The sequence below is a fragment of the Polypterus senegalus genome, unplaced genomic scaffold (assembly GCF_016835505.1).
Source record: "Polypterus senegalus isolate Bchr_013 unplaced genomic scaffold, ASM1683550v1 scaffold_4130, whole genome shotgun sequence".
NCBI lineage: Eukaryota > Metazoa > Chordata > Cladistia > Polypteriformes > Polypteridae > Polypterus > Polypterus senegalus.
The window spans coordinates 8,064-20,000 of record NW_024380294.1 but is presented as its reverse complement, the minus strand read 5'-3'; the positions used below and the strand labels follow the sequence as shown (position 1 = coordinate 20,000).

At 37.4% G+C, this 11,937-nt stretch overlaps 1 protein-coding gene across 1 annotated transcript in view; it reads left to right on the top strand.

Annotated features, from left to right (window-relative positions):
- LOC120520132 (ribonuclease P protein subunit p40-like) overlaps window positions 1–10,831 on the top strand; it is a gene marked incomplete at its 5' end in the record, with an annotated part of 22,633 nt that extends 11,802 nt beyond the window's left edge. Inside the window, 3 exons of the mRNA XM_039742739.1 lie at window positions 1,013–1,211; window positions 1,308–1,442; window positions 10,411–10,831. Of these exons, the coding sequence (XP_039598673.1) occupies window positions 1,013–1,211; window positions 1,308–1,442; window positions 10,411–10,609 (533 nt within the window). The remainder of the gene's footprint in view (window positions 1–1,012; window positions 1,212–1,307; window positions 1,443–10,410) is intronic.
- Window positions 10,832–11,937: the final 1,106 nt, after the last annotated feature.

Here is an 11,937-nt window from a genome sequence, read left to right as displayed (position 1 = left end):
AAAAATGGCCATTTTAGATTTAGCTTTGTACACTCTTGGTATTTTCTCATTTAGCTTCATAAAGTAGCAACCTAGGATACTTTTTCAGCAGTCTTGAAGGAGTTTACACATGTGCAGAGTACTTGTTGGCTGCCTTTCCTTCATTTTCTTCTCCATCTTACCCCATATCATCTCTACTAGGTGTAGGTTGGATGCCTATGGAGGCCACTGCAGTATTCCATCACTCCCTTTCTTTGCCAGACTGTTCTTGTATAGCTTAGAGATGTGTTTTGGGGTATTGTCTTGTTGACAAAACAAATGACAGCCAAATTATGTACAAACCAAATGGAATGTGGTAGTAGGTGTACTGGTTAAGCATGCCTTTAGTTCTAAATAAATCACCAACTGTTTCACCAGCAAAGCACCCGCACACCATCCCACACCTCCCAGTGCTTCACAATTGGAACCACACATGCAGACATCATCAGTTCAGTTTCTCGGTTTCCTACCAAAGAGGGTTTTTTTTTTAATTGTATAATATAACCTACGCTACCTTTTGACAACCACATCACTGGGCTTAAACACATTAACAAAGAAAGAACTCCACGTAAAGAAGCTTGCAAGGTAATTTTGGATAATGTAATGCTTGCTGAACTTTAGCTAGAGTTATAAAATGCTGAACCACAAAGTTCTAAGGGAAAAATATTGGGGGGAGGAATGTGGGTATAATTTTAAAACTTTTGAATTTGTACTATACATCAGAAGAATGTACTGAAAAGGCACAGTAAGTAAAAAAAAAAAAAAGATTTTCCATGTCTAGCGCAGTGAATAGCCTGAATTTTGCAATTGGGCACATGCTAAAGTGTCCCTTTTCAGATAGTCTTTTCAAAAATGATTACAAGTATGATATGGTGCCAGTCTCTGCAGTGTATTAAGTTCACTTGTTAGAGAAGAAATATGGTAGTGGTTGTGTTATTGTGTTTTTCTTTTGTTATTATTGCCATCATCAGCTATTTTCTCTAATTTTAAAAAGGTGATGAAGATTTCAGCCTCTCTACTCACTTTGAGAAGTACCAGTGTAAGGAACATGCACCAGCTGTGTCTACAAAAGTTTTGAGAGACCTTCCGTATCCAGTTATTCAAAGTTGTGATCTGAGGGGAAATCCAGAAAAGTCATGTGATGCCTCTGAATTTTTGGAGTGGCTAGGTGCAGTTACTTCAAAAATAGAATGGTGAGTATTTTTTTTTATTAATTAAATAAATTATATATATATAAAAAAAATCTAAATCTTATATTTACCATACTTTTTTCTATTTGAAAAAATCAGCAACAATGAAGCATCCAATTTCTTGTCCACATTTTGCTGTCCAGAGCCCAGCAGTGTAATGGAGAAAGCTTATCTTTGCACAGTTACTGGTTTTCTGCTGCCAGAGAAGATCTGTAAGCTTTTGGAACAGCTGTGGTAAGTATACTAAAAAAAATAAATGGAAGGAAGATGTGTAAGGTGTGATCCTTCTCCTTGGCGTGGGGTTAGTAAATGTTGATTAACAGCAGTGTACATGTTTTTGGCACAATAACTGAAAATAGTTTAATTTTTCTTCACTCTGTTCAAGAAGACTGTGGCCTTACACCATAAGTTTAAGTAAAGTGCATTTATTTAGTGCAGATAGCCAAGCACCCATAAGGTTGAATTGCTAGAGCATTACAGTATCATTCAGAGCTGTTCATTAAGACATCACAGGTTCAAATGGATACAGATGTATTGGGGTAAAGCTTATGTATGTTGTAATTAATGGAAATATGTATACTTTCGGTTTGTTTCATTAAATATTTTATATATGAAAACATATCTTTAACTGAATAAAAACAGTTTTGTTTTTACCATTCTGGAACAACCACACATACTTCTTGAGCCTGAGCCTGATAAACTCCCTCACCTTTTGTTTTTTTGTTTTTTTGTTTTTTGTTTGTTTTTTTCCCTGCTGTGACTAAAAGAAATTATCGGCACATCCTAACTCTCATCCCATTTGTGTGAAATTTAAGGTAGCATATATAGCATAAGATCAAAGGTAGCAGTTTTAGGTGAGGAAAGTTTGTTGAAAGTAAATTATTATGTAGGCTGAGAGGGGTTCCCAAACTTTTTCATATGACTATATAAAGGGAGAAGAGAAAGCAATCCAGAGAGCATACAAGAGATGAATGGAATTGGTAGGTAATTTGCATAGGAGAAAGGATAAAGGAGGAAGAGGATATTTGGAGAGAAATAGGAGGATTGTGCATAGAAGAATTATTAAATTGATACAGTCCATGGGGTTGGCAGGAATAGAGGTAGGTTTGTGATGTTCAGGTAGCTGTAAGAGAGACATCAAGAACATAAACCTTCTCTTAGGCCTTCCTCTTTTCCTCTTTCTTGGCAGCTCTATCTTTAACATCCTTTTCCTAATATGCCCAGCATCTCTCCTCTGCACATGTTCAAACCAATGCAATTTCACCTCTCTGACTTTGTCTCCTAACCGTCCAACCTGAGCTGACCCTCTAATGTAGTCATTTCTAAACCTGTCCATCCTCGTCACACCCAAAGTAAATCTTAACATCTTTAACTCTGCCACCTCCAGCTTTGTCTTCTGCTTTCTGGTCAGTGCCACCAACTCCAACCCATATAACATAGCTGGTGTCACTACCATCCTGTAGACCTTCCCTTTCACTCTTGCTGATACCTGTCTGTCACAAATTACTCCTGACACTCTTCTCCACCCATTCCACCCTGCCTGCACTCTCTTTTTCACCTCTCTTCCACAATCCCCATTACTCTGTACTGTTGATACCAAGTATTTAAAATCATCCACCCTCGCCAACTCTACTCCTGCATCCTCACCATTGCACTGACCTCCCTCTCATTTACACACATGTATTCTGTCTTGTTCCTACTGACCTTCATTCCTTTCCTCTCTAGAGCATATCTCCACCTCTCCAGGATCTCCTCAATCTGCTCCCTACTATCGCTACAGATCACAATGTCATCGGCAAACATCATAGTCCAAGGGGACTCCTGTCTAATCTCTGTCAACCTGTCTATCGCCATTGCAAATAAGAAAGGGCTCAGAGCCGATCCCTGATGTAATCCTACCTCCCGTTGAATGCATCTGTCACTCCTACGCAGACCTCACGACTGTGTCACTTCCCTCAGCACGTATCCTGAAAAACTCTTACGCACCTCTCTGCCAATCCCAACTTCCTTATACATACCACAGCTCCTCTCGAGGCACCCTGTCATATGCTTTCTCCAGGTCCACAAAGACGCAATGCAACTCCTTCTGGCCTTCTCTAAACTTCTCCATCAACACCCTCAGAGCAAACATTGCATCTGTGGTGCTCTTTCTTGGCATGAAGCCATATTGCTTCTCACAAATCATCACCTCCCTTCTTAACAGAGTTTCCACTACTCTTTTCCATAACTTCATGATGTGGCTCATCAATTTTATCCCCCTGTAGTTACTGCAGCTCTGCACATTCCCTTTTATTCTTAAATATCGTCACCAGTACACTTCTTCTCCACTACTCAGGCATCCTCTTACTTTCCAAAATTAATTAAAATAATCTGGTTAAAAACTCCACTGCCATCTCTCCTAAACACGCTTCCAGGTTTGTCATCTGAACCATAGGCCTTTCCATTCTTCATCCTCTTCATAGCTGCATATAAAAATAACTTCAATGTGTCAGTGACTATAAGCGTATTGATTTTTGAAGAGAGTGTTTAGAAAATATGACTTCATTTAAAATAAAGGAAAGCAGATGTGATGTATGGAAACATCAGAAAAATATGTTAGAGGGAACTGAAATACTATATTATGCATTTATAGATCTGGTAAAGGCCTGGAAAAGTTTTTTTTTTTTTGGAATAGCTGTAAAGTATGGTAGAAATGTTGTATGAGGGGATCAGTAATAAGTGTAAGCTACATATGGGGGGAAAAAAACGGTCAAATGTTAACGTTGTTTTGCATCAGGAGTAGGTGCTTAGCTCATTCCTCTTTCCTTGTGGTGGATGAATTCTGGGAATTGCTGTTTGCAAGTCAGAGGAAGAATTACAGAGAAGGGTAATTGAATTAGAGGGGGTCTTGAAACAGTTATATTTGAAATAAATTCTTTGAAATCTGAGGTTATTGGTCAATTCCAGAATGAGAAGTAAGATATGAGATATAAGAGACTGTTAATTAAAGATAAAGCAGACTTTACTACCTTTACCAGGTTAGAAAAGTTAAATGTACTTCAGGTGGTTGTAATCAGAAAGTAGCGCTAGGAAGTGTAAACGGGTGAGAGGGTAAAGACAGCATAGAATTAAAGCTGAGAGATGTTGAGTGTGGTATTTGATACCAAAAAAAAAATAATGGTAAGTATCTGCAGTATTGAATGGTTATAAAGTTGGTTCTTCCCTGGTCTCCAAGCTTTCACTTGAGTCAAACTGCCATTTTTGCTTTTTAAACAAACTCTGTGCCACACACGAGTAACACTGACCACAAAGCATGTATGTATTTCATATGGATATTACAAAATCTGAAGGTCGGCTCTTTGTTTACACGAAGTAGTAAGACAAAATCCCAGATCATTTTTGGGATTTTATAAATATCAGACAAATTTTTTACTCTCAAAAGGAGGACAACATCATGGAGGGAATGTTTAGTCACACTTTATCAATTCATCTATTGCTCTTTAAAAATTAAATTAACAAATCAAGTCTGACTGTATTGTGAAAAAGAAGAACAAAAGTCAAACAGATTTACTTGCATATGTGTAAACATCTCCCAAATCTTTTGTGTTTAAGGGTATCAGTCTTTCACTTGAGCCCCTGGCTGTCACTCATTCTCATGTATTACTTACTCCTGTAATGGGTGTCTCCACACAGTCTTCATATATGATTGTATTGTTCTTAGTTTAATTCTTTTGCATACCTATCTGGTTGCATGATTATAACTGGACAAAATCATCCTTCCATCGAATGAATCCATTATATATTATTATATCATCAATGCCAATAACCAAATCAGTCAGGTATCTGATAACATTGAATCTTCAGAGCTATCATGGAGTGTCTGTCTATTTTCTCTGCCCCTGTGCGTTTTTTTTATTTTATATATATAAATAGAGCTTGTTTGTTTACTGCTATACTGCCTTTGCACCCTCAGTGAGTTAGACAAAACCTTTTTATGAAGCACCTTACTTTGAATGGTAAACTAGATGCTGGAGTGTCCCTACCAGAATTAGACATTCATTCTCACCACTACTCCTTATCATTCCATATAATGTCACATAATTGTCCTTTAAACATCTTTCAGCTCGCCCTATCACTGCTTTAAATAATAAGGGACTTCTTGGCTAAATTTAATAACCAGGCCTTATGTATTACTAGCAGTCTTCTTTTTCCCCCCCGTCTCCTTCTCCTGGGGAAGTCAAAAAAAAAAAAAAAAAAAATAGACCTTGGAGTACATATTAGATGAAGGTACGTTCCAGATGTTGCAATCTATGAACTTCTGCTATATTTTCTTCATACTTTTTTCTTTAAATTTCAGCTCAAGTACGTTTTCAAAGTGGGTATTGTTTAATTTTTCCACTTCCCTAACAATTTATTTGCCTTTTCTAGTCCATTATCAAATGCCATTAAATGGGTGGCAGTAACTCTCTATATGTAGCTGTACATGACCTCCAATCAATAACCATTAGTATGTTTGTTTTTTTCTTTTTCTCTGCCAGTCCCACTAGAATCCCAGAGGTTTTTTTGTATATGTTGAGTGAATGCCCTCCAGTAACTTACCATTTCATCTGTCATTTCTAAATTTTCTAGCCCCTGTACTTTCAGCTAACATTGCTTTTTAATCTCTTTTGCTTCTACTCCTTCAGCCATGTCTAGCTAAGGTTATCACTTTAGCCTACTGCTAGTTTGTCTTAACTAATTTCATTTTTGTCTCTTGTCGTCTTAGTAAGATGCTCATCTGTATGGCTAGTGGTAATGGCTCTAGATGGAATGTGGTGCCCTGGCTCAAGATTACAGATGCCCAGTATATGATCTTTCCTTTGTTATATCTACCATTTCCAATACTGTTGCTTATTTTTGTGCATTTTGTTCATCTGAAAATTAGTTATATTTGCAAAATGTTCAGAAGATTCATTTTTCTGTTTTTTTTTTACTGTACTGCAGCAGTAAATGATAGCTTATTGGATTCCATTTTCTTGATTGAATATATTCATTTTATCAAATATCACCTCAACTCACCAAGGAGTAGAAGGCTGCAGTACAAATTACAGTCTGTCTGCCAATCCCCAAACTCTGTTACGTAGGTAGACATTTGAAGTTGCTTTACATCATGTTTTTTTTTTTTTTTTTTGTGCAGGCTCAGAACAAGTTAAACGCAACTACTTTACCTTGATCTAGACAAACTGAACAAGTTTTATATATGGCTGTTCTGTTTTTGCTGGCATTCATGTTTGAAGAATAGCCAATAATGTACCCAGCAAACCACACAGTGTATGCAGTGTGCTGTTATGCTTCAGTGGCATCATATTGATAAGAATCTTGACATGTACCTTCACACACACACACTGTCTATTTAATTGAAAAAATGTTTGACAGCAAGCAAGTCTTGCAGTTCTGTAAGACAATTATATTTTCCATTGCAAAAAAGAACTAACCTTAAATGAGGTAACTGGGGTTAAGATTTTAATGTACAGTAGTCCAGGATAGCAAAACAATGTGTAGATATAATGGTATGTGTTAGTATAAAGGTAGAGAGTGAGCAGCTGTGTCAGTGTGCCTTTGCCAAAAAAAAAAAAAAAAATTTTGACAGGGAAAAATATAAAAAAAAAAAAAAAACCTGCTTTATCTGCTTAGCTTTCATCACGCCTGTTCCAAAAACAAATAAAAAAAAACTGGTATGATATATAAGATGATGTAAACTGTGAAAGGCAACCATCAAAGAACATGAAGGCAAAGATGAAAAGTATTCTCATTCCTTCAGTGGTAAGAAATGTGTGATCCAGATTTGAGCACGAGCTTAGGCTCTTCAGTTTCCCTTTGAAATGTTGTGAAGCAGAGTGTGTCTGCGATGAAGGGGTGTGAAATGTTTCACAGAAGACATAGTAAGGCCTTTGATCTTAAACCCTCAAAGATGCATTGCTTTTGTTACGTTGCACTGTGAGTTGGAGTCTAATGCTGCTTTATTTTCTTGCACTGTATGCCACTTTGGTTGAAGATATCTATACTTTTCTTGTTACAGATAGATAATGAATATATTACAGGTGTTGTAAAAGGAATGCTGCAAATCAGAACAGCGTGTGATGTCTGCAAGTACAAGGATGAATGTTACAGTTTATATACATTGTGTGTTTAAGGCTAATCTCTTATTCAGTGCCTCAACACACCAAATTAAGTATATAGGAAAAATATAGAAAAACCTAATTATTGGTGAAACATCTCTTGGCCATATAAGCTAAGAAGCAGGAAACATTTGTTTATAGCAGATTTTCTCAACCTTTTAGTGTCTCGTGACTCAGTTGTACCTTTTTAAGTTTATACATGACCTACAAGCTGGATTCGGTTTGTGATGAAACGAGCACAAATGTGCGGGCCTGTTTTTGGGGTTGTTACCCATTTGTGAAACAGCTGCAGGTACAAACTGGGATCACTCAAGCATCCCACTCCTGCACCCAACAGCAACCTGCGACCCCCTTTTCAGTGGTTTCAGTGGAAACAATGGTTTACAGTGCCTATAAAAATATACAGTAATCCCTCCTCGATCGCGGGGGTTGCGTTCCAGACTCCCCTGCGATAAGTGAAAATCCGCGAAGTAGAAACCATATGTTTGTATGGTTATTTTTATATATTTTAAGCCCTTATAAACTCTCCCACACTGTTTATAAATATTCCCCGCATGAGTTATACAACATAATCCCTTTGTATTCTCTTAGATATTAGGTAAGATTCATTGAAATTATGTATATAAACACACTGTTTATATACAGTAAAACCTAAATATTATTTTAAAGATATTGAGTGTCTCCGATATCACATATGTTACAGCCATTACGATAGACATGCCACCAGCAATAAATACGTACAATGCAAGAAAAATAGTATACAGTAAATGTGTGTACAGTGACACTAAACGTACGTACATGTACTAAGTACTGTAAGTAGAAAATTAATTATGGTTACTCACCAACAATGACACGATGACTTGTCCGATAACAATGAGTTTTATTTTACTGCACAACAAAGGAGAGCGTTACAGCCCTTAAAGGAGCCACTTCAGGCGATTGTGTAGCACTGCCGTTATCCTTCTTCAATCCAAATCCCTAAAGCAGATTCCATCCAGACTACTGCCTTATTACATCCACTTACAACTTGTTTTGCACCTTGGTTAAAAGGACACTGCAGCCGTAGATCTTATATTCCTTTCCTACTTTTTAAATAAAAAGAATCATAGCCTTCAACAAATCCAAAACATTTACCTTTTCGGCAATCGTTAACATCTTCCGTTTGCGCTTGGGCACGCCCCTGAAGCAGTAGCAGATTGTTTTGGAGCCATAATGAAGGGCTTGACTATGCACAAAGATAAACACAAAAGAGCACAACTCTTTACACAGCGAAACACGTTGATGCTGAATGAGCGAGATGAGACTTCCTGGTTAACACTGCGTTCAGCAAGCAGGAACTTAACTGCGTGCTCTGATTGGTTAGCTTCTGAGTCAGGAGAACTTAACTGCGTGCTCTGATTTGTTAGCTTCTCAGTCATCCGCCAATAGCGTCCCTTGTATGAAATCAACTGGGCAAACCAACTGAGGAAGCATGTACAGGAAGTAAAAAGACACATTGTCGGCAGAACCCACGAAAGCAGCGAAAAATCCGTGTTATATATTTAGTTATGCTTTCATATAAAATCCGTGATAGAGCCGAAACCGCGAAAGTCAAAGCGATATAGCGAGGGATTACTGTATATCATAATGCATTTAATTTAGCTTTTTTGACATAGTTCAACAGAAAAACTCTTTAATGTCTAAGTGATCCAAATTGTGTTCATAACAATTACTTATGACCACTTTGAAATTATATTTTTTGGACCACTGCCTACTACTGCTGTTTGACTCGTCTTTATGTCTTGTTATACAAGCTTTTGGGGGCTCCTTCCTAATTTTGGCCCTCAACACCTGACAAACGTTTCTTTTGACCATATTTTGTGCAGGAAATTACACCCTTATGGTAAAGAGTAAACCTATAGGTGTCTTCAGCAAAAGTGATCAGAAGGTCTTGAAGTTGTATATGCCTTGTTTCTCCTTGTCACAAAACTTTGAAAATCTAGGGATGTGTAATATAGCCATGTGTAGTGTTTTTATTTTTACATTTTTCATCATAAATTACACTATTTTTGATATTTCATTATTTACTGGTGTTCCTATCCCTTTTGCCCTTAAGCATGTGGTGTATCTTTTTAAATTATTTCATGGTCATTGATACTGAATATAGTGTGGGTTGTTTTTTTAAGGGATCTAGCCCTCTATGGACTCTTAACAAAGTGTGAAAAATGACAAATGAAATTTAATTCCAATCAAGAATATTTAGACTTTAAACATTTGAATTGAAGCAGGCATTTAATAGATAGATAGATAGATAGATAGATACTTTATTAATCCCAAGGGGAAATTCACAATATTCAAATATTTGACCCAAATATTCTTGTTTGTTATGTACTTCCACTCCATGAATCCTTACATTTCTTATTAACATCCCAAATTAGGATTGTTCATACAAGTAGGCCTTATGCTAATTCAGACTTTTTATAAATAAAAACATGAAATAATTGATGACATTGATGAGTATTCATCCCCTTTAATATGACACACCTAAATCATCAATGGTGCAGCCAGTTGGCTTTAGAAGTTCATAATTCGTTAAATAACAGTTGTTTGCAGACAGGGAGTTTCATTTGTGACAAGAAGGAAACCCATAACTCTGAAGAAGTGACAGTGACAGTGGCAGAGGTTGGACAGACTATACAGACAAATCTACCACATCAGCCACAGCTTTATGGTGAAAAGAGAAAGCACATAAAATGCACAAAAATGCGCATTCAATCTCTGTTAGGGTTTGCTAGAAGGCACATGGGAGAAGGTTCCATGGTCTGATGAGACCATAATTGAGCTTTTTTGCCCATCAGACTAAATGCCATGTTTGAACCTTGCCCATTATGGGGAGAGAAAACACCATTTCCACCATGAAGCATGGTGGTGGCAGAGAAGCCCAAAGGCTTCAAAATAAACCAAACAGCTTGATCCATTTTATTTTTATATTTGATTTCTGTAATTAGGCAATTTAATTGATCATTTTACAGTGCTCTGTTCTTGAACTTTTAACTATTTTTCTATTTATCTTTCTTCTTTTATAGCCACTATTTTGATGAGCCCAAATTTGCCCAGTGGACATCTTTGACTGTTCACGGCTTTGCAGACAGTCCTGTAAGTTGGGGGAGTGCTGAACATGGATTTCACAAAGGAGGAGAAAATTTTTACAATTTTGTTGTTTTCAAAAATCAGGATTATTGGCTGCAGATGGCAGTAGGATCACATGATGGCTGTCCACCTTAAAAGGATAAAAAATATTTAGATATGTTTTGACAAAGTCATTCTCATCAGTAACGTGTGCAAGTGTGGCACTGCAGGTTGCAGCATTAAGTAATGGAACATTTAACATCCACAAAAATGGAGATTCATAAAGCCACAGAGCTGGATTACTTAATGACACTTTTAACTCAGTTGTACAACTTTTGCAAAGCTAGAATACAGTGAATAAAGAAAATTTAAAATTCACTTCTCCTCTGTCAGAGTGACCTGAAGATCCTTCTGCCCACATCCACTGCTCATCTTCCTCTTTACCTTTACAAACAAGTCTCTAGTTGGTGAAGAAGATCCTGGGATTGAAGTCCTTTTATTTTTTTTATTGCATCTTTGGCCACTTACCAAAAATATTCAATAGTGTGAGAAGTCTTGTTAATCCATCGAACATCTCCACTGGGATTACTTAGAAGAAGACGACAGGAGGCAGTGGTGTACGAGCAGTGAAGCTCATAACATTTTTACTTGGAGCCCTGAAGTAATGAAAGTGTTTATATCGGTACACGGTGAAGGGAATGCTGGCATGATCGTGTAAAAGTTACATATGATGGAGAGAGGGGCTCCTGAAGATAGGAGCAGCGAAGCTGAATATGCCATGTCTGCTGTTCAAGTACTGTTGTACAACCTTCATTATCTTTATTTGCCTGACTGGGCTCTGTAGTGCTGTTATCCTGCACTTAAAATAAAGCGCTGATAAATAACTAATTATAAGTGAAAATGAACAGAAGGGAGAGTTTAGAAACAAAAGCTAAGACCCATGTCAGGTCTGCATAAGTAACAAAAGGTGATCAGCCCAGAGTCCCATTCTAAGGTGCCTGTAAAGAATGGACTAGCGCAGGAAGCCATGAAGTTCACTCACAACTTAGTACATCACTGGTCGGTGTATGCAGTATGCTTTTACACTCACAAATCACCTGAGAGTGAAATATTTTTTCTTGTTCTCTTATTAGTTTTACATTGCTATTTTTTATTTTACTTTACCTGTGTTTGAAAAAGTATTCTCTGTGCAGAAAGCTGCTGATAAAGCTCTTTGTTTGCCGTGATTTCTAGCAAAAGGTGGTGAAGCGTCTAGTTAAACACTGATTGAGTTCCTGAACTAGAACATGATCTTAAAGATGTAAAAAGTGTTACTGCACCCTGGCACATACAGACCCCACAAACGCTGGATCCTGTAGCTCCACAGCTGTTGACTTCCTCAGCCATCGATTTGTGGGCTGCAGCCATCTGTAATTTTCCAACTTCTTACAACAGCCAGAGCACTAAGAGCACGAGTGTCCTTCCCACTGCAGCCAACCTGCTGA